The sequence below is a fragment of the Neoarius graeffei genome, chromosome 2 (assembly GCF_027579695.1).
Source record: "Neoarius graeffei isolate fNeoGra1 chromosome 2, fNeoGra1.pri, whole genome shotgun sequence".
In the NCBI taxonomy this organism is placed as follows: domain Eukaryota; kingdom Metazoa; phylum Chordata; class Actinopteri; order Siluriformes; family Ariidae; genus Neoarius; species Neoarius graeffei.
The window spans coordinates 119,064,861-119,088,304 of record NC_083570.1 but is presented as its reverse complement, the minus strand read 5'-3'; the positions used below and the strand labels follow the sequence as shown (position 1 = coordinate 119,088,304).

The window sequence follows — 23,444 nt, the reverse complement described above, 5'->3', positions numbered from 1 at the left end:
CAGCTTGTTACTAATTTGTTCCGGGTTGGACTCAATTTTGAGCTAATGCTCTTGGGCTAAAAATGGCTACAGATAACGGATGGATGGATAGTTGTGGTCAGAAGTTTACATACAGTGACATGAATGTCATGGCAATATTTGGTCTTTTTCTGTGGCAGAATGATTGTACAGCACACAGCTTTAATTAAAAAAACACTAGAATTTGGTGCACAAGTTTTAATTTTCTTTGGGTTTTCTGAAATCAGCACAGGGTCAAAATTATACATACAGCCCACCTAATATTTGGGTAAAATGTCTCTTCACAAGATTCCTCTTGACCAAACATTTTTGTTGACCATGAACAAGCTTCTGGCAGAATTCTGGTTGGATATTTCACAACTCTTCATGGTAGAATTGGTAGAGTTCAATTAAATTTGTTTCTCTTGCTATTGACTCGACTTATAAGCATGGTCCATATATTTTCAACAGGGTTGAAGTCAGGACTTGTTTTAAGTAACGTTAACCTGCTTTATCCTCCACAACCAGCTCTGATGCGTGTTTGGGTTCATTGTCCTGTTAGAACTCCGAAGTTGTGTTCAAGTTTCTGATGGTTTATGCTGAAGAATTCTGAAGTAGTCCTCCTTCTTCATTATTCCATCCACTTTGTGCAATGAACCAGTTCCGCTGGCAGCAAAACAGCCCCAGAGCATGATGATCCCACCACCACCACCAGCTGGTACAGTGTCCCTCTGTACATGGTGGTCATTGTGGCCAAACAGCTCAATCTTTGTCTCATCTGACCATACAGCTTTCCTCCAGAAGGATTTCTCTTTGTCCGTGTGGTCAGCTTCAAACTTTAGTTAAGCTTGAAGGTGTCAGTTTTGGAGCAGGGGGTTATTTCTTGGATAGCAGCCTCTTAGTCCATGGTGATCTGAACTGTAGACAGTGATCCATTAGCTTCCAGTTCATGGTAGGGCTGTGCCATGGTGGTTCCCAGGTTGTTCCTGACCATCCAAACCAATTTCCTTTCAGCTGAGGGTGACAGTTTGGGTTTTCTTGAAGCAAAGTGGCTTGGCAAAGTGACGACACCTCACAATAACTTGCATACAATTGTTTGAACTGATCTTGGAATCTGCAGTTGTTTAGAAGTGGCTCCAAGAGACATTCCAGAGTTTTGTACATCTGCGATCCTCTTTCTCAGATCTGCACTGAGCTACTTGGACTTTCCCATTTTACTGTGTGTTGGTCAATCCAATGAGTGCTGTAAACAAACCCTTTTTATGAAGGCACAGAGGAGCTACCAGCTGTAGTCAATCATGATCACTGACAGGAAGTTAAGAGACCTCAGCCTTGGCAAGATAAGAGACATTTTGGAAGTTTCAGCACCTCGGAATTAATAATCTAAGTGGGCATATGTATAATTTTGACCCTGTGCTGATTTCAGAAAAAACAAAAGAAAATTTAAACTTGTGCACCAAATTCAAGTGTTTTTTTAATTAAAGCTGTATGCTGTACAATCATTCTGCCACAGAAAAAGAACAGTTCAAAGAAATTACTGAAAGCCCAAATATTGCCATGACATTCATATCCAAGATGACATTCATGTCACTGTATGTAAACTTCTAACCACAACTTTGTGTTATATATTTAAAAAAACAAAAAAACAAAACCACACTTTCTTCTTTTTCACCCCTGTATTACTAGAGACACAGCAACTGCTGGAACCAAACTCCTTGTGCATATGAAACTCGGCCAATTAACCTGATTCTGATGAGAAACTGTAAATCATCTTAGTGTTAGATGACATACTGTTAAAGGAAATTAATCAACCCCAGGGTGGTAACTGGTGATCACTCAGTGTTTTACTGTCACACACACACCGTGTTTGTTCCTCACATACTGCATTTCATCATACACTCCGTCTCCTCCTCTCCTGTGGCTCTGCTATACGCCAGACGATTGGAGGGAAATTTTAATTAAAAAAAAATAATAATAATCACACTCAAATAAATGCAAATTTATTCAGATGAACTCAGCAGGACATCGAGAACATGAATCAGCTCACATACACACACTTCTCTCTTTTTAAATATTTATTTAGCAGGTTCTTATCGGTCTGAAACAAACAAAAAAAACACAGGGCTTCATAAACTTACACACAGCTGAGAAACAAAAACATAAATTACTTTTATAAAAGGACACAAAAAAGCAAACTGTATTTACATCAGCGAGTATAAACGTGTGTGTGAGTGAGTGATGATGACTAGAAGGAATGTCTTATGATGGCTAACTTCAGGAACAGGTCTATATCTCTCACACACACACACACAAATATATAGAGGCGTGTGCTGGAAATCAGTGATCTTTTCTGGTACTGTTTGTTTGTTTTATACATATATTTACAGTTGAGAAATTTAGATTTTAATCCAGCACGTGCCTTTATATCCGTCTCTCTGTATAATAAATATCAGGGCAGGGCAATCTGATCATGATCATACATGACGACGATTTTGTGATATAATTTATCACAATGCGTGTTTTTGCATCAGGATTTTTAAAACCCCATCCAGCTTCACGTTTATAAACTCTTTCTGTACTGATATCTCGGGAGATTTTCAACACAGACTTTTTTTTTAAAAAGACATTGTAATAATGCGGTACTTTTTTTCCTTTTGTTTGTTAGCAAACGTACATCTACATTACATTTTCCTTCTGAAACATCTCTGATCGTCTCAGGATCTTCTTTCCCCACATCGCAGTCTTCAGGACAGAATTTATAAAACGGAGTCGGACAAAACAAACGTTTACATGTTGGATGAAGGAAAAATAAGATTCTTTTTGGTTAAAAAAGTTCTCTAAAGCAAAAGTGGAACAGTGAGAGTGAAGAAGTGCACATGGTCAGATCGCAAACTCCCGTTATTTACAAGCGACCACGTTGGGTTTGTAATCCAAAGTTGCTGCGTCTAAATAACAAACATATAAACGTGTATAAAGCTCCCTTTAAACGTGATTACAACAATAAAGTGTCAAAATTATACGCAGCTAAGATTATCAAATAAAAACCGGTTTTAAATATACACTATATTACAAGCTCAGACTCTGTCGACGCGTTTCTACAACAACTGGAGCTTTAACCTTCACACTGCCAGGTGAAGTCCGGGTCAGAGTTCTCAATCGGCACTTCCTGTGTGCTCAGATCAGGATTCAGGCTCCGCCCACAAATACCAGCGCACGCAGAATCCATTCGAACAGTGGTTATTTTACATCCTAACAGTGCTAGTTTCAGCATTTAAAGCATCATGACTTTGTTACATCAGAATGGACGCCAACAGAAAAGCACACAAATATTTGGGATACAATTCCAAACTTTTCCGAAATTCCGTTTTCCTCCCTCACATAGTAACTGATATCTGCATTGATCATATGTTTCTCATTAAAATAAAAGCACAGTATGATTCTCAAATCATAAACATAAAACAATAAAAAAAACAAACCAACAGTGATGACTGGCATCAAGTAGGAAGTAAAAAAAAAAAATAGACAAAAATATACAGCACACACTCATTAAGGTCTCTCATGGGAATTTGGTGTTCCATACAAGGGAATTCTGTGAGTTTACTGATCCCTACTGGGAAATTATGGGATGTTGGTGCCATCTACTGGGGAATCCTGGGAATTTACGGACTCCTACAGCATAATCATGGTATTTTGGTTACATGTACTGTATACTGGAATTCTGAGTTTAGCTACCCATGCTGGGGAATTCTAGGAATTTAGAGACCTGTATGGATCACTGAACTCCCCAAATTTCCTAGTACACCTAGAAAACCTCCCAGAGCTGTACACAGGGATTTGGGGACTTTGGTAAGCTCTATGATTGAATTCTGGGGATCTGCGAACCCATGCTGCAGAATTCTTAGAGGTCTGCGGATCTGTGCTGCAGAATTCTTGGAGATTTGGGGACCTGTGCCACAGAATGGTTTGGGGTCTGGTGACCCATCCGGTGGAATTCTTGGGGGTTTGGGAACCTGTGCCGCAGAATGCTTTGGGGTTTTCTTGGGGAGACTTTAACTACTCACCCAGTGGAAATTGGTTACAGCTACAGTGTAACCCTATGGTCGAAGCTTGTAAAGACTTACAGTGTCAAGGTTACCATAGAAACAAGCGTAACTTTCGAGCGTTTAAAACATCGTTCTATTTCTTTATCTTCAATGCCATGAGATTTGGACAATCCCAGGGTTACATTTTGCTAGTGGAACCGCAGGAGTTGGGTGATGAGTGGTGGGGAATTCTGGGATTTAAAAATCTCTATATTGTGCGCGTGTGTGTACTTCCCCTTTTTCTCCATTTCATTACGATCCTGACTGTGTGATCAGAAACTCCACCCCCCTCCTCCTGACAGGCAGGGGCTGCCTGCTCGCCGAAGCCCCACCCCCATGTGGTTGCCGGGTGTGGTTGCCATGATGGTGGTGAGACGGAGGGGTGGGTGGTGTGTCTCTAAGCGAGGGTGGGACCACAGAGGATTTGATGGGGATGATTCTGGTGTCCATGACTTCACAGTCCACCTGCATCATGAGCTCATATCCACCCTGAGACGAGTTATACACCGACTCTGAACACCAACACACACACACACACACACACACTTTAATCCTGCTGTACTTATACTGCTTTATAAATAAACCTGACTCGTCTTTGAGGTTTGTTACCGTTGACTGCCATGGCAGGCATGACGAGGGACATTTTGGGTCGTGTGGTTTTGTTGTGACTGATCGCTGGAAGAAGCAGATGATCCTGAGAGAGAGATATTTTTATTACTCCTGCATACATTTTAATCGCTAATTAGCCTGTGAACATCCACTGTGTCTCACCCGTCTGAAAGAGACGACATAAAACGTGTCCTCACGCCGATCAATGGCATCCAGGAAGTCACTATAGCTCACTTCAGGGCCGGGTAAGAGCTGCAGCTGACTGTACACACACACACACACAGAGATATAACTGTCCTTTTAGCTCACACTAATCTGAAATGCATGCTGGGTAATGTAGTCCTCCCACCTCTCGATGGAGCGGTGAGTCTCGATGGGGAGGTAGCGCGAGAAGTTTGTCTTCCTGTGCTGAGCTTTCTGCTGGAGGATACAAATGTGTTACAGTCACAATCTCACACACACATCCACCACAGGAACCTTTTCAGGAACATCTCAGTTGGGGAACCGTTTCAGCAAAGTTTCAGATGTGTTTCCACCACAAGAACATTTGAAGTACGTTTCCACTACAGAAACTTTTTCAAGAACATTTTCAGTATCACCAGAGGAACCATTTAAGGATCACTGTAGGCATGTTAGCACCAGAAAAAGCTTCTGAGGAACAGTGCAGGCGTGTTATCATCAGAGGAACGATTTCAGGAACATTAGGAGCTTTTGGACCAAACAGTTCTAGGGATTCACTGAGAGGAACTATCCCCTGGGCTCCTATTCCCAATGTTCCCGTAGGAATGCTGAAATGACACGAGTCGGTTTGCTAGCATAAATGCTAGCAAAGATTTTTCTATCTCGCTTAGACCCATCAAAATTGCACTGCATTTCCTTCATCACATATATGCTCAATAAAGCCTGGACTTCAATGTCAGTCCATTTGCCCATGTCTCTCCCCCTCATTTTTTAAAGCTAACATTAAAAGCTAACATTTTACATATTTTCAAAAATGGCAGTTGCCGGCACTGCACTGCCTTGTGTTTGACCAGTCAGTGTACTCTTATATCATGCATGGTTCCTCCTGTGCTGGGAGAGAACCTACCCTGAAGCAGGAGCTAAAAAAGTCCCTCAAATTTGTGTTCTAAGAACTACGATCATCCTCAGTTCCTACAATGCAACACACAAAAAAAGAGGAACGTCCTCCAACAGTTCTAAGAACAATGAGAAAGTTTCCCTGGTCCAAGAGAGTCCATCACCAGAGGAACCATTTCAGGAACATTTTAGCTACTCTTCCACCAGAGGAACCATTTCAACCATCGATCTAATTGTCTGTCTTTTTGACCATCTGATTGTCTGTCTAAACATCTCACCAGCTGTCTAACAGTCATTTGTCTGACTTTCTGTCTACCAGCTTTCTGATCACTGGTCTGTTAAGTTAGCACCAGAGGAACCATTTCTGTGATGAGGGAGGGCTTTTAGCACACATTTTAAGGGATTTTAGATCATTAAAGTTGAGTGCATTCATCACTGGCTACTGGAGCTACGGATTACTTCTAGAGCAGGCTCAGTTTTCTGTGCTTTGCCAGTTGTTTTTGTGGTTGGAATACTGTGTTTTTTTTCTGCTGCTTGTACCTGTTGAATACTCAGCTTTGCTGCTTGTCAGGCGCGTGCTACTCCTTCTTTACCTTGTGTTTAAATCTGCTTCGCTACTAGACGGGATTCGCCCATCAGTTTTGATTACGCGAGCAATCAGCTGTTTTTCCATTTGCTAATCAGCTGGGCCTTTTGTGTGGTTTTCAGCGACGCTCCTTCCCAAAATCTCTCCCCCTCTCCTACATCTCCCTTAACCTGTTCATAATGTGTCTCTACCCCATTCCTGTTTTTGGTCTCACCCACAAAAGGTGCTTCCATTGTTATGGCCCCCTTGCAAGGAGGTTGCCTCTCCAACCTCATCTACCTCCACTGACACCTTCTAGATCACTGCTGGACCATGGAACTGCCAGTCTGTCACATGGAAGGTTGACGTCATCTCTGCCCATGCCTCCCTCCCGTCCTTCAACATCCTTGCACTGACGGACACCTGGATTTCACCTGACAGCACCACAACATCTGCAGCCCCCTCTCCACCTCCTTCTCTCACACTCCTCAACCATCTGGTCATCGTGGTGGTGACACTGGTTTGTTGATCTCTCAGTCGTGCAAGTTCTCACCTCTTCCACCTTTCCATCTCTTCCTTTGAATTTCACTCCATTTCAGTCTCTTCGCCCGTTAACCTTTTTGTCGTTGTTTATCGCCCTCCTGGCCCTGTGATATGTTTCTTTGATGAACTGGACATCCTACTCAGCTCCTTCCCAGAAGATGGCACTCCACTGATGCTCCTGGGATACTTCAACCTTCACCTAGAAGCCTCCCACTCTGCTGCCTTCCTTCCCCTACTCCACTCCTTTGATCTCTCCTGGCTGCACTCGCCTCCAACTTATAAAGCTGGCAACCTTCTCGACCTGGTCTTCCTCAGAAACTGCTCTGCCTCAGGTCCCACAGTCTGACCACCACTCCATTTCATTCCCCCCCCCACTGTTACAGTCTGTTGTAACCTCCACTCCCTCCTCTCTTGCCTCCTTGGTCACTGCCTCCCTCTCCTTGAATCCTTGCCAGTCTCCCCAATGAATCTACTGTAACCTCCCTGCTCTCCTCTCTCTCCTCATCACTGGACACATTATCTCCTCTTGTATCCAGGCCAGCAAGATCTTCCCCTCCTAGTCCCTGGATATCCGAAACTCTTCGCTCCAACAGAATCAGTCTATGTGCAGCAGAAAGGAAGTGGAGAAAATCTAGGGCCCCTGCTGACCTGTCCTGCTACCAGTCCTTCCTTGCTGAGTTCTCAGCCTCACTCAAATCAGCCAAGATCAAGTTTTATCACGCCAAAATTCATACCTCTATCTCCATCCCTCATCAACTGCTTTCTGTTTTCTCTTCAACGCTCCACCAGCTGCACCTCAGTCCTCCATCACTGCAAAAGGACTTCGTGCCATTTTTTGAGGAAAAGATCAAAGCCACAACTCCTTCACCATGCCTGCCATCCCATCCCCTCCCCGGCTCTTGGAGGTAATCTACATTTGTGCTCCATTCTCTCCACCCCTGGACATTGTCATCTCCCTGGGGGACATCTCTAGGTCTCCTTCACCCACTGTGAAGAACCCAGGGATCTTGTCTGAGGACAAACTCTCCTCCTCAGCGAACATCACTGCAGTGATCCGGACGTGTAGATTCTTCAACAACATCTGAAAGATCCACCCTTTTCTTACCACCTATTCTACTCAGCTCCTGGTCCAAGCACTGATCCTCTCCCGCTTGGACTACTGCAACTCTCTCCTTGCTGGCCTTCCAACTTCTGCCATCAGACCCCTGCAGCTCATCCAGAACGCTGCAGCTCGCTTGGTCTACAACCTCCGTTCTTCCCATGCGACTCCTCTGCTTGCTGACCTGCACTGGCTACCTATTGCAGTTCGTATCAAATTTAAGACACTGGTGCTAGCTTACCAGGCTGTCAAGGGGTTAGGGTCAGCATACCTCCAGAGTCTGATCTGCCCCTACATGCCAGCCAGATGCTACTATTGGTCGTCTGGCCCCTCCTCCTCTCAGCTCCTGCACAGCCCGCTCAAGAATGCTGTCTGTCCTGGTTCCCCGTTGATGGAATGACCTTCCCATGGAGGTCAGAACTGCCGACTCCCTGACCACCTTCAAGCGCAGACTGAAGACCCACCTCTTCAGACTGCACCTCTTCCCTGCCCACTGTGTAAATGCGCGTCGGTCTTAACCAACCCAGGCTGCGTACTGTCTCGCCTGGGGTTAGCTGTTTGAGTTCTCTATTTAGTTGTACTTTGTCGTCAACTCATTTATATGGTCAAATTGTTTTTTCCTAGGCTGGTTGAGGAATATTGGTACTTCAACAGAATATTACACCAAGTGTTATTCTGTCACTTGTTTAGTTGGCACTAGAACTTTCTAGTCTACAAGTTCAGCACTTCGTGTACCTGACACTTGTACATTGCTCTGGATAAAAATGTCTGCTAAATGCCATGTAATGCAATGAACACTTGCCATCTAAACACTGCATGTCCTAAGTGTGTGTTTGCACAATGGTGTCTGTGCATGTGTGTGTTAATTTATACCTGTGCTATTTTTGCCTTCTGTGCAATCTTGGGTTTGCGGTTTGTCTTCTTCCTGTTGATCTGATGGCGATGAACCCAACCACGCAACTCATCAGCCAGCCTGAGACAGACAGACACGCACACAAATTAACAAAGTCCTGGTGATTATAATACACATAAGGAGGTCAGGGGTCTTGACCCCAGTCGCTATGCCAACCTGAGTGACTCGGAGCGATTGAACTGTCTGCAGTCAGAGGAGGAGAAGAGCCTGTCGATGTCCTGTAAAACGAGATCCTTCACTTCACTGAACACACTGCTCACGTTCCTGCACAGAGAGATGGACAACGTTCATAAACAAGACTCATGAATATTAAGTTATGATGTTAAATGATTAGTATTAATAATGAGAGTAGTAACCTGAATTGAAAGGTGTCGGTGTTCTCCCTCTCCACCTGTCCTCTCCACCTGTCCTCCCCCATCTCCTCCTCACTGTCCAGCCTGTCCTCCGTCACTCTGTCACTCACCACCCGGCCTGGATCCTGAGCCGTCTCGTATACCAGGAGGCGTCTCCCCGCATGAAGCTCATCTCCTTCCTCCAGCGCAGACGGCAACTTCCTGTCCGTGATGCTGATGAGAAGAATGATGTTTTGATTTATGGCAAACATTTTGTTTGTGAAATTGGTGGTTTAACTGCCGAGTTGTCATCCGTGTTTTACCTGACAGGAGCGAAGCTGAAGGTGATGAACAGCAGCACCACCATCACACACACCGCTCGCTTATTGGTGCCCGATTCAGCACCCTGTTTTTTTTTTTTTACACACACACACACACACGTTCTCAGGTGCCCATTTGTAAAAATACACTAACATTATTATAATGCATTATAACATGTTTATAAAGAGTACATGCAGTTTTTTTTTTTATACTAACTGTCTCATACAGTCTGTCCGACCGTCTATCTGACCACCCGTCTCTCTGTCCAACCCTCTGACTGACTGTCTAATTGATTACCTGTCTATCAGTCAGACCATCTGACCACCTGTCTACCAGCCGATTGCCTGTCTATCTGACCACCCATCTCTCTGTTTGACCATCTGTCTGACCTCTCTGCTGGCGAGTCTGAGTCGCAGGGTGTGGTTCTCTCTGCGTAGGCGTTCGTTCTCCAGCTGTGCCTCTCTCAGCTGAGCCTCCAGGTTCTGTACGTACTCCTTCTTCTTCTTCCGACTCTGACATGCAGACTCACGGTTCTTTATCATCCTCTGCTGACGCTTCAGCACCTTCATCTGAGGAAGAGAAGGAGCACAGTCAGCCAACTGCTCATCTCTACAACGTACCACTCCATCTCCCCAATACTTATTCCATTATCCTAATGTGTAGGGAATACTGAAGCATACGGAAAGTGCACGGAATACCAAAGTGAACAAGATGGCGAAGTGTGTGTGCATTAGACATAGCAAAATAAAGCCAACATGTGCGCGCACACACACTCACATCAATGTCACTGCAGTTGCTGCCAGGCAGAGAGGATGCTGGGATGATGGGCTTGCTGGCAGGCGGGGCCGTAGGGCTGGTGCAGTGCATGCTGGGAGAAACAGGCTCCACTTTAACAATGGCCGGAGCAGAACCCAAACACACCGACGGGGACAGAACCACTGCAGCAGAGCACGCAGAAATCAGTAAACACAACACACCAACCATCAGTAACGAGTAACCACTAATCACTCTTTGGTGTGAAGAAGGAAATCGGCAGATTTTAGCCAATCAGCCTGCAGTAAATACAGAAGGGGAGGAGTCTGTACCTGGGGGTGTTCCCTGCAGGATCAGAGTTTTAGCAGCTACACACACTGGCCTCGGCTGTAGCACAGGCTTACTGCTCAGAATGGAGCCAGCGCTCACTACACACACACAATAACTAGCAGTTTTCTCATCATATTAAAGAAAAAAAAACTAATAGTAAAAGACTGTGTGTGTGTACCATACATACCAGTGGTCTGTGCTACTGTAGGAACAGGAAGTGTGGGTGGAGCTTGTTGAGGGGGCAGGGCTGCAGTTGCCACAGTAACCTCCATGGCGCCCACAGGTGGTGAGAGAACATCTCCATACATGTAGGGGGGTGTGGGAGGGTTTTCACCTTTCACCTGAAACAGAGAGACACTATCAATGTAAAGATACAGGAGGAGAAGACTCGGGCTGCACCATTAATTACATCTCTCACACACACACACACATACAGATTCAGAAGAGAAGGGGGGAAGGGGTGGAAGATCCTGGATACAGAGATAAAAAAAAATAAAAAGATAAAGAACGAGCAAGAAGATAGAGGAAGTTCAGGAAAATAAACGTTTACTCAGCTGCAGAGTCAATAGTGAAAGTGTAAATGCAAATAAAGGGTGTGTGTGTGTGTACCTGAGCTTCAGGTAAGGACGGTAGCGAGCTGTCTGAAGTTGGAGAGGACGAAGGAGACGGAGGCTCGGCCTTGACCTGGAACACTACAACACACACACACACCTTATCAATAAAGATAGTAGAACAAACAGAAGCTAATTTCACACCTAGGCATCAGACTTGATCTCACACTCACACATGTCCACGGGCAGCGGCTGCGTTATCGTCATGTCGTCTTTCATAACCGGCAAGTCATCTGAAATGAGACCGACAGAGAATCAGCCTGTAACACAACACAGAACCCAAACACACTCGTCATGTTAACAGTATGTCAGAAATGTTGTCTCGTATCTCGGTACCATCATCATGGCAACCATATCACGGTACCAGTGTCACACCTGCATCCTTAACATAATCAGAACTACACCTTGTTACCATCGAAACGGCATCGAGGCCATACACGTATCCCAGAACCATCTCCATTCCTGCATTTCAGTATCATCATCATCATCTTTTTCATCTTACCCAGCTTCAGAGACGTTTACCTTCGAGCAGCTTGTTCTCCAGGTGTTTCCATGGTGCCATGGGGTTGTCTGGGTCAAGGGTCAACACGAGGTCATCATCAAGCTGTGGAGAAAGAGTTCCGTGTGTGAGCTTTCCAGCAGACGTTGCAATTTGTCTTGAGCTGCGTTACAAATCCCACCCCGCTTCCTACTGTACAGAAAACAGAATTTAAGATTCAAATGAACCGTGTGGTTCTCTGCGAGGTTTGTTATTCCATGAGGGTTCCAGTCACATCATGAACCATCAGCCACCCTCATCATCCAGCTCTCGACTCAGACGTGGTTTAAACTGTACAGTGAGTCTAGAACTCATCTCACTTTGGCTCTCTATTAGACTCCGGTGTTTTCAATCAATCAGGTGTAATCGGGCGCCATGTTTCATTTAAATGAACAGAGATCTATCAAAATCTGATCTTCACAACACGCATTTGTGGAGGTCCTCAGGAGAGAGCTGTTGATGCTCATCAGGCTGAAAAAGGTCACAGAACCATCTCTAAAGAGTTTGGACTCCACCAATCCACAAACAGAGAGATGAAGGAAGTTCAAGATCATGGTTCCCTTCCCCAGGAGTGGACCAGCAAACATCACTCCAAGAGCAAGGTGTGTGATAGTCCACGAGGTCATACAGAAACCCGGGGTAACTTCTAAACAGCTGAAGGCCTGTCTCGGATTGGCTAATTCACCAGTCCACCATCAACATGGCAGGGTTGTAATGAGCAACACCGCTCTCCAAAAAGAACGTGAACAAACCAGAAGGATATTTGAACAATTTTGTGGACAGATGAGACAAAAACAGAACTTTTTGGTCTAAATGAGAAGCTTTATGTTTGGAGAAAGAAAAATGCTGCATTCCAGAACAAGAACCTTATCCCATCTTTGAAACATAGTGGTGGCAGCATCCTGGTTTGGGGCCGTTTTGCTGCATCTGGAGCAAGACAGCTTGCCAGCATTGATGGAACACCACCTTCTGAATTATTCCAGATAATTCTAAAGGACATCAGTCCATGAACTGAATCTCAAGAGCAAGTAGGTCATGCAGTGAGAATGACCCGAAATGCACAAGTCACACAAGTTGTTCTACCGAATAACAGCAACTATCCTTGTACTCTGCTGCAGTGATTCTAAAGCTTAAAATATTCCAGAAACGTTTTTACCTTCAGATGAAAGTTTCTAGACCTGACCCAACCACCAAAACCGTCCCAGTGTTAGTTCAATCATTGCTAATCCACTGCAACCACCCTTGAGCTAATCTAGCCATGGTCTCCAGAACAGACACTGTAAATGATCTAGAGCTAATCTAGAAATGTTTTAAAGTGAATCTAGCTACTGCACGTCGGTAAATCAGCTACCAATCCCACTGCAAGTAATCTTAAGCTGACAGTACCGCTGCAGTGTCTTGAGAGCTAATCCAGTCACTCCAGCTATGCTCAACCCAATAAACCCACTTCAGCCTTCCTGGAGCAAATCCACAGTCTGTAACAAAGCAGACGACTGCGTCCATCTACTCACAGTCTCTAGAGATAATCCAGGTTGTTTTCTGGACTCAGGGGGGACGCTTCACTCAAACAGCTGGATTAAAAGACAATTACAGCGAACTGCTAATGATCTCGAGCTGATAAATCTAGAACTAATTACATCTCAAAAGCTAATTTAGAGCGGATTTAGAGTCCAGAGCCCCCCACTCCCATATATATAAAAAACACAGCCAGACCTGAAGAGTGATTCTAGATCTAATCCTGCTCTGGAGGTCGAGACAGGGATGGACCATATGGAGATATGATATCGATATCGTGATGAATATGGTCATGTTAAATGTTACATCATGTATCGCAATAACATTTACAACAGACCATATGTTTAACAGTGTCTGTAAACATCCCCTGTGCCTTGTGTCGCAAACTGATCCTCTACTCAGAGGCAAGCTCAGACCCAGCGACACTCCGAGTGAAAAGCTGCAGCTCATCCTGTAAAACCCCAGAGTCAGAGTCGAGGCCTTGAGGGTGGTGTGTTTACGGATATCAGAGCTCCTGAACTTCACCCTGACTCAAACAGGATATAATGGAACGATAATATAAGCTGTTCTCTCTCTCTCACACACACTTTATGGTGTAGGTGTGTGTAGAAATAAGAGACAAAAAGAAAAACACTCACCAGTGTGTCATATTTCAGCCCGTCTTCACCCTCCTCCATATTCTCACACTGATACAGACAAGCATCTGAGAGAGAGAGAGAGAGAGAGAGAGAGAGAGCGCGAGAGAGACAGAAAGAGAGAGACACAGAAAAATGGAGAAAAAGAGAACGATAGCAAGAGAGAAAGACAGAGAGAGACAGAGAGGAATGGACAGGAAGAGAGAGCACGACAGCGAGAGAGGGAAAAAGAGAGAGACAGCAACACCAAGAGAGACAGACAGAGAGAGAGCCTTTAGCATACTGTAACTTTCTCCACATGGGATTATCACCTCAGTTTACACTCATACTCGCATTTTCACCTCGACTTCCCTCAAACATACACCGCTGATGTTCCACTCTGCGTTTAATATTTGCTAACATTATAAATCTATTTTCATCTCTTTAATGATGATCTCCGAGAGCTGAATCGGATTTTTGTGGGTAGTTGGATGCAGCGTTGTAGTCGAGTCACGAAACCTCAAGTCCGAGTCCAGTCTCGAGTCCCCAGTGTTCAAGTCCGAGTCATTAAAAAAAACTGATTGGAGTCCAAGTCGAGTCGAGTTCAACACTCCACCAGCACCATGACGGTGTCTGTTTCAGCACCATTAACATGAGTGTGTTCCTGAACATGGCATATGAGCTTCTCTTTATCAGGAAGTGTGAAGTATTCTGTCAGAGATGGTTGAGAGACGGATGGAAGTGCAGAAGGTGTGTTTATTAATACAAGTGAAGACGGTAAACAATCCAGAATGGCAGGAAAAATCGTAAAACGGTGAAACAAGCACAAACAGGCTATTGTAGACTCGGCAGAATCAATGAAACAGGATATCAGGCTCGGGAATGTGTCGGCAACGCAACTCAATACTTCACAAAGTAACTGTCTTTTCACAGTTTTTATATTGGTGCGCTGATTGTGCCTTAATCCTGTGCAGGTGCGAGTCGTTTACGGTGTGCGGGAGAGTCCACTTGGCCCACGCACTGTCCACGCAGAGTCTATCTGATGCATGCACGAAGGTGAGCAGGTGTGACACTCTTAAGGCCAATTTATGCTGACAACGCAGTCCTCGCAGATGGCGTCTGCGTAGCCCCCCCCCTTCGCAGACGCTCTGCGCGCACCTCCCAAAAATTGTGACCACCGCGGAAGCCTTGCAGACAAGAGGGTTCTGATTGGTCCACTCTACATCCGCTGTACACGCACTTCCACTTCCCTACTTTCCCGGTTTGGTTTGTTTTCACGACCGCCATTTTTAAAAACACGAGCGAAGATGGAGCAGCACGAAGAGCGGTTGATCGAGGAAGTACGTACATCTATACGACTCCAGTTCTAGTCATTATAAGTAACCGGAAGATAAACACTCCACTAACCACACCCACCAACTACTCCTAGCGATTTCGCGACTTCGCACCCCCTTGCGTTGTGGCGGTGAATAACATCGCGCACGCCTATTACTCCCCGCTCAACGATAAATTACAACTGTCTGCGAAAAGCTATCTGTGAAAGCCTTGTCGCAAGAACATGCAGAGGCCCTTACATGAAATTACTACAAAAATTAACATAGCTATAAATATCTTATGCCAAATTATTATGGCATGTTACAAAAAAATAAAGAAAAAAAAAAAATCAGAGTCCGAACGCAATTAATGCACGAGTTCGAGTCAAGTCACAAGTCGGACTCGAATACTACAAGCCTGATTGCTCATGGCGACTGGTCCAGCGTCCATCGCTATTCCTGAACCTTCCTGATGTCTGTTAACTCGTGGAACACGAAAACAGCAGATATGTTCCTGTTTTATGAACAAACATGAATAACACAAACAATACTGTGCTTATTGTTCGTTAAGACATCAACTCTACTAAAATTTTAATTTTTTTGTTGCAAATCATCATGAAAACTGGCTTTGCAAAGACATTTAAATGCTTTATTGCACAAACCTGTCTTTTGTAGTTTTATTAATCTGTATGCTAATTAGAATTAGGCGGAATAATTTTAACGAAGGCAGCTGATGTTCAGATCATTTGAAAGCATGTGAAAGTTTGAACATCTGAAGTTCATCACTTTTTAAGAAAGTCATGATCATTCTCATGCCTTGAAGCAAAGACAGATTTTCTTTGTTTCTCTCCAAACATCAAAAAAGAAATGGATGCTTTTTAAAAATTGTCTTTTTTTTTTTTTTCCTACACCACATACAGCAACCAAACACTCACACCACTGGAAAGGGATTGGAGCCGATCATATTTATCTCAGGTTTAAATATCAAACGGGGGGGGGGGGGGAATCTCAACAATCCTACATTTTCAATTTATTATTCTTGACTGCTCTTGAAACCTTGAATTTCATGGTTTGAAAACACATCAGCCACTTTATTAGGAACACCCCACGCATCCCCCTGCTGTTTGATGCAGTTCTCTAATCAGCCGATTAAAATCATCAAAATCACACAGATGCAAATCAAGAGCTTCAGTTAATTAATGTTCAAACATCAAGTCAAGTTTATTTGTATAGCACTTTTAACAATAAACATTGTCGCAAAGCAGCTTTACAGAAACGACTTAAAACATGAGCTAATTTTATCCCTAATCTATCCCCAATGAGCAAGCCTGTGGCGACGGTGGCAAGGAAAAACTCCCTCAGACAACATGAGGAAGAAACCTCGAGAGGAACCAGACTCAAAAGGGAACCCATCCTCATTTGGGCAACAACAGACAACATGACTATAACATTAACAGTTTTAACATGGAGTCAGTTTCGTTGATGCTATAAACCCCCCACCGACAGAAACCCGAGCGCAAGACTGTCCACGGCAACCACAGTCCCAAAGTCAGCAAGTCAACTGCAGTCCCCAGCCACAAGAGCACCACTGTAAGAGTCCAGAGCGTCCTCCAGGCGTGACCCCCAACTATCCACATGGGGCCACCATCCACAGGAGTGATGCCATGAGACTCTGACCAGACACAGGGCACCAGGATGGATCAGACAGGTCCGAGGGGCAGAAGAGGTTCAGCATCTCGATCTCAGGACGGACATGTAACTCAGAGTGACAGACATCAGAATGGTAAAAATTGTGATCTCAATTTTTGTGTGCCTTTCTTTCTTTCACTGTGGTATGGGTGTTGGTTTGAGCCAGATGGTTTAAGTTTTTTTTTTTGAGTATTTCAGAAACTGCTGATCTCCTCCTGGGGTTTTCACACACAACCGTCTCTAGCATTTACACATAATGGTGCGAAAACCAAAACTCACTCGATGACGTTTGAGTGACAGTTCTGTGGGTGGAAACAAACGCCTTGTCGATAAGAGAGGGTCAGAGGGAAATGGACAGATTTCAGGTGTTTTGAGCTTTTTTGCCAGGAAGGATATAGTAACTCATATAATCACTCTTTACAACCGTGGTGAGCAGAAAAGCATCTCAGCATGCAACAGCAGAAGAACACATCGGGTTCCAACCCTGCAGCCAAGAACAGGGATCTTACAATCAACAAGTTCCTATTAAAGTGGCCAGTGAGTGCATGTATAGATAAATATTATTGTTTACCTGTGACATCATTGTTTATCATCAAGTCATGATACTGATCCTGGTTTCTCCAACATTACAGAGTTTATATTACAACCCCGATTCCAAAAAAGTTGGGACAAAGTACAAATTGTAAATAAAAACGGAATGCAATGATGTGGAAGTTTCAAAATTCCATATTTTATTCAGAATAGAACATAGATGACATATCAAATGTTTAAACTGAGAAAATGTATCATTTAAAGAGAAAAATTAGGTGATTTTAAATTTCATGACAACAACACATCTCAAAAAAGTTGGGACAAGGCCATGTTTCCCACTGTGAGACATCCCCTTTTCTCTTTACAACAGTCTGTAAACGTCTGGGGACGGAGGAGACAAGTTGCTCAAGTTTAGGGATAGGAATGTTAACCCATTCTTGCCTAATGTAGGATTCTAGTTGCTCAACTGTCTTAGGTCTTTTTTGTCGTATCTTCCGACGTGACCGGAATGTAAACAGCCGCCATCTTGTCGGTAAAAAACACAGCTGAATACTGCTGCACTCGTATGCAAAATGGATCAATTTCAACCGACGGACTACACGGCTCATTTTTCTAATGAACAGATCATTAGATATATGTCTAAAATAAACGACCTACAGATTAGTGACCCTTATGGCTTACCAGATGTAGTTTTCACGACCGTGTCAGTGGATATTGAACTGCCAGAGGTGGAATACCCAGACGTGTATAATTACCTCATTAACTTTCCCTCGCTGTCCAGTGGTGAAGCACTGCGTGCTTATAAATCTCTGGACAGTTATCTTTACAGAAATTCAGGATTTGTCAGCCCCCCTCAGATGTGGCATCTTGTAAACAAGAAAATAACAATCCTCATTGGACGGGTAAGTCACTTAAGTATTGAGTACTAGTACTGATACTAGATATATCAGTAGTATCTAGTATAGCACTGACCAGCCAATTATAGAATAGAATAAGGTAATTCCAGCTGTAATTCCAAATCGTCCGTCTTGTTTACCATGGATCTGGCGTTGGAGAGGTAGAGGCTTGGCAGTGGAGGTTTGAGTGGCTGTTTTCTGAGCTTAGTCAACAGGCCGGCTCTGCCTGCAGCCTCGCTTTTGGTTCCTCTCCCGACGCCGCCTCCTTCGCCTGCCAGACCCGATAACAATCTACGGAGACCCCGCTGGTCTCACTATCTCGTCCGGAATGTTGTGCATGTGATGGAAATCGCTACAAACCGTCATTTTCTGCTGGAATCCAATGTCCAGCAAGTCCATACGGTTGTAGTGGACATTGAAGTCCGGTACAGACGAACAACACGCAAAAATACACACAAAAAACGTGCACAGGTAGGGAGAGCTTGTAGCCGCAGCCGTTGTAGTAGAATTGTATATAGTAGGGTTTTCCAGAAGAAAAGGTAGAAGTAGAACCAGGAGTAGAAGGCGGAATTATGCCGTTTGACCGAGAAGATGGCGTCTGTTACAATCTGGATCAGCTGTGATGTCACATGCAAGATCTCTATGGGTAAAAGATCTAGACTGCAGGCTGGCCAGTTCAGTACCCAGACCCTTCTTCTACGCAGCCATGATGCTGTAATTGATGCAGTATGTGGTTTGGCATTGTCATGTTGGAAAATGCAAGGTCTTCCCTGAAAGAGACGTCGTCTGGATGGGAGCATATGTTGCTCTAGAACCTGGATATACCTTTCAGCATTGATGGTGTCTTTCCAGATGTGTAAGCTGCCCATGCCACACGCACTAATGCAATCCCATACCATCAGAGATGCAGGCTTCTGAACTGAGCGCTGATAACAACTCGGGTCGTCCTTCTCCTCTTTAGTCCGAATGACACGGCGTCCCTGATTTCCATAAAGAACTTCAAATTTTGATTCGTCTGACCACAGAACAGTTTTCCACTTTGCCACAGTCCATTTTAAATGAGCCTTGGCCCAGAGAAGACGTCTGCGCTTCTGGATCGTGTTTAGATACGGCTTCTTCTTTGAACTATAGAGTTTTAGCTGGCAACGACGGATGGCACGGTGAATTGTGTTCACAGATAATGTTCTCTGGAAATATTCCTGAGCCCATTTTGTGATTTCCAATACAGAAGCATGCCTGTATGTGATGCAGTGCCGTCTAAGGGCCCGAAGATCACGGGCACCCAGTATGGTTTTCCGGCCTTGACCCTTACGCACAGAGATTCTTCCAGATTCTCTGAATCTTTTGATGATATTATGCACTGTAGATGATGATATGTTCAAACTCTTTGCAATTTTACACTGTTGAACTCCTTTCTGATATTGCTCCACTATTTGTCGGCGCAGAATTAGGGGGATTGGTGATCCTCTTCCCATCTTTACTTCTGAGAGCAGCTGCCACTCCAAGATGCTCTTTTTATACCCAGTCATGTTAATGACCTATTGCCAATTGATCTAATGAGTTGCAATTTGGTCCTCCAGCTGTTCCTTTTTTGTACCTTTAACTTTTCCAGCCTCTTATTGCCCCTGTCCCAACTTTTTTGAGATGTGTTGCTGTCATGAAATTTCAAATGAGCCAATATTTGGCATGAAATTTCAAAATGTCTCACCTTCGACATTTGATATGTTGTCTATGTTCTATTGTGAATACAATATCAGTTTTTGAGATTTGTAAATTATTGCATTCCGTTTTTATTTACAATTTGTGCTTTGTCGCAACTTTTTTGGAATCGGGGTTGTATATTATCAATGATCTGCCTTTAATTCCACACTACTGTTTATAATAATAATAATAATAAAAGAGAAGATGGTGTGAGATGTTAGACTTTATTCCAGAAGATAAGATCACTCCATCACACTCACCCCAGTCTTCACTGGTCAGCAGATTATCCGCAAAAAAGCGGCTGTTCAAATCAGATAATAACTCCGCAGTCATGTCCCAAAACTAGGATTAAAACAAATAAACACTTTAAAATCCCCGGATTTCTGAGAGATCAACAGAGACAGGCTGGACCTCAGCTTACTCCAACCCAGCCACCGAGCACCTCTGCACACTTCCCCCCGCCGATCAGCGCCCTGCTGGGGTTTATCGCGCTTATATTTATATTTATTTATATTGCATGATGATAATAACCGACTTTACAGCACTAAACACGCGTACACACAAACCAGGAAGCTGGTTCGCCTCAAAGCAGCCGTCTTTCCTTTTTCTCCCATCATCCAATCACAAAGCAGGAAATTGAAACGGACAACCATGTGGGCCAATGAAATTTCTGAGCAAGCGTCACTCGAAGCCAGGTCGACCAATGGGTGGGATGAACTAGAGAAAGAGGGCGGGACTTATTCGTTTTAGCTGTGGTATATATTTTTTTTTTTGCGTATTAATTGAAAAATATTTTCCGTTTCGTGAATAAAAATAACAACCGTATTTAAAAAATAGCTCTCCACATTTTTAAGATAAATGAATATATTGCTGTTCAACCACTCAATCTTCTTTCTTCTGCCGTGTCTGAAATCGCTCACTCGTTCACTACTCCCTACTCCCTATCTAGGGAATTACTCTATAGAGGCCTATACAGTGAGCACATCTCATCTCATATCTCATCTCATTATCTGTAGCCGCTTTATCCTGTTCTACAGGGTCGCAGGCAAGCTGGAGCCTATCCCAGCTGACTACGGGCGAAAGGCGGGGTACACCCTGGACAAGTTGCCAGGTCATCACAGGGCTGACACATAGACACAGACAACCATTCACACTCACACCTACAGTCAATTTAGAGTCACCAGTTAACCTAACCTGCATGTCTTTGGACTGTGGGGGAAACCGGAGCACCCGGAGGAAACCCACGCAGACACGGGGAGAACATGCAAACCCCGCACAGAAAGGCCCTCGCCGGCCACGGGGCTCGAACCCGGACCTTCTTGCTGTGAGGCGACAGTAACCACTACACCACCGTGCCGCACGCCTACAGTGAGCTCATTGGTGAAATTTAGGGAAAAAAAAAAAAGTTTTCGGACACTCGTCCATCGCTTAGGATAGGATCTCACTGGGCTGCGACAAATTGCGAACGTCATTCGTGACAGAGTTTCAAAAGTGTCTTAAACATTCGCGGGGCTTCTCAATTTCCTCGCATGAGTCACAAAGTGTCGCTCCTTCGTCGCTGAAATTTTTAACATGTTCAAAAAATTAGTGCGACAAAATGTCTCTCAAAATAGCCACAAATGTGTTGCTGGTGTCGCAAAGCTGTCGCGAACCCTTCTCAAGTTAGTTTCCGTGAGGCTTCCTCTACTTCCCTGCCTGCCGAGGGAAAGCCGGGCTGCGACAGCCTGCGACTAGTTGGAGACAACAATTGCGGTAAAACATGTGAATATCAATTCAGTGTGATTCCAAGTGAAAATTGTCGCTAATTTGCATATTTTATTGCAATTGTTGTGTCTCCAACTAGTCGCAGGCTGTTGCAGCCCAGTAAGATACTGGCTTACCTCTATATTTCCATCAGGCTTTGAGCCACGGATTATATTAGCAATTTTGCACAAGACATTGCAGAGTATATCTACCTCTATGTTTGCACATTGTTTGTTTGCCTCTTTTTTTAAAGACATTGCACAGTATATCTACCTGTATGTTTGCACATTGTTTGTTTGCCTCTTTTTTAAAATACATTGCACAGTATATCTACCTGTATGTTTGCACATTGTTTGCCTTTTTTTAATGTTATCTTCATTTTTCACTCTACCTTTATATTTTGCATTCCATATGCACTTCATATTTTATATTTCATATTTTATATATATATATATATATATATATATATATATATATATATATATATATATATATATAATCTTTTTATTTTGGTAAGTGTAGTTTGGTCGGCCAGTTGCAAAATAAGAATTTCATTACCCAATAATAAACCACTGTGTCTGTTATTGTGTATATGACAAATAAAAAAATCTTGAATCTTAAGACAGCTTTGCATTGAGGTTGTTAATTTCTGTGACTATAAATGTTCCAACAAGGTTGTCAGATACATGCTGATGCAGGAACATCATCCCAATCCAATCAGAAGATTTCATATTCGCAAAGGATCAGAAGTTGAAGAAGTAAATAAAATAAGAAAAATTGTCATTTCCTCTTCCCACTAAAGTTAAATAAGTACATTTTAAAATCTCCCTGACAAACGAATTCCGAAGATTAAGATTTAATTTTGATGTATTTTGTGAGAAAGAAATTAAGGATCTGGAACATGCATTTTTCAATTGCGACTTAGTACAACCTTTTTGGAACGAAGCTGTCTGCAATCCAAAAACATTGATTTGTCACCTCTGACTGTAAACATGGTCAAATTTGGCGTGTTTATTGAAAATAGAAATCTAGATTTTGTTGTTAATGTTTTATTAACACTTTGAAAATTCTTTATACATAAATGCAGGTATTTTAAAACAAAACCCTGTCTGATTAGATGGAGGAATGAGCTTAAGGTCCGAAGTAAGTCATTAAAGCTGATTAATGATAAAAAATAAAAAAGCCCTTAAATTGTTTTCATTACTTGATATCTTTAAGTTAATATGACAAAGACCTTTATATTATTATTATTATTATTATTGCTCAACCAAAAGAAGGAACTTTGAACTGCCTTCTTTGTTAGTAACTATATGTTCTAAATAAAGTCGGGGGAACACAAGTCCGTCGCGCTGGTATTTACATCATCACTGTCGCACAATTAAAACGTGCCAGATCAGTCGGCTGGTGGGTTTTCAAAATAATAAATACATGCATGTATTTTTGTGATAATCCATATTATACTGAGCATATTTCCCACAATTAATAAATACAAAGTACCTGCAGCTTTCAGTTCTTTTAAATCAAGGCTGAATACTTTCTTCTTTGCCGCTGCCTTTTATTAAATCAAATTTGAGACTTTTAATTTGATTTCTTTCAGCGCGACCGCAATGCATGATGGGATATATTGCTTTGGTGCCCCTATGTAGTGAGTAGGGCGCGATTTCAGACACAG

The 23,444-nt window shown here is 43.3% G+C and overlaps 1 protein-coding gene across 2 annotated transcripts; it reads right to left on the bottom strand.

Moving 5' to 3' along the window:
- Positions 1–1,975: 1,975 nt before the first annotated feature.
- On the bottom strand, positions 1,976–20,635 carry atf6b (activating transcription factor 6 beta). Of its 2 annotated transcripts, none has more exons than XM_060915451.1 (17): positions 20,290–20,635; positions 13,924–13,988; positions 11,755–11,836; positions 11,406–11,465; positions 11,231–11,313; positions 10,809–10,962; positions 10,624–10,719; positions 10,316–10,476; positions 9,928–10,107; positions 9,541–9,623; positions 9,242–9,451; positions 9,042–9,149; positions 8,846–8,945; positions 5,038–5,108; positions 4,851–4,950; positions 4,689–4,773; positions 1,976–4,591 (listed from the first exon to the last, which is right to left on the bottom strand). In XM_060915451.1, the coding sequence occupies exons 1-17, from the start codon at positions 20,360–20,362 to the stop codon at positions 4,332–4,334; spliced, it is 1,971 nt and encodes a 656-aa protein (XP_060771434.1). In that variant the 5' UTR covers positions 20,363–20,635; the 3' UTR covers positions 1,976–4,331. The 2 variants fall into 2 exon arrangements, with proteins under 2 accessions (XP_060771434.1, XP_060771435.1); XM_060915452.1 differs by having other exon boundaries at positions 5,038–5,105.
- Between the last annotated feature and the right edge of the window lie 2,809 nt (positions 20,636–23,444).

Bases quoted from the DNA above. Each gene is read 5' to 3' on its own strand.
- atf6b (XM_060915451.1), bottom strand. From the start codon at position 20,362: ATGACTGCGGAGTTATTATCTGATTTGAACAGCCGCTTTTTTGCGGAT. The intron at 10,963-11,230 runs GTACACACACAC...TCTCTGTTTCAG, and splicing joins CGTCCTTACCTGAAGCTCAG to GTGAAAGGTGAAAACCCTCC. The intron at 5,109-8,845 runs GTATAAATTAAC...TGTATCCTCCAG, and splicing joins AGAAGGCAAAAATAGCACAG to CAGAAAGCTCAGCACAGGAA.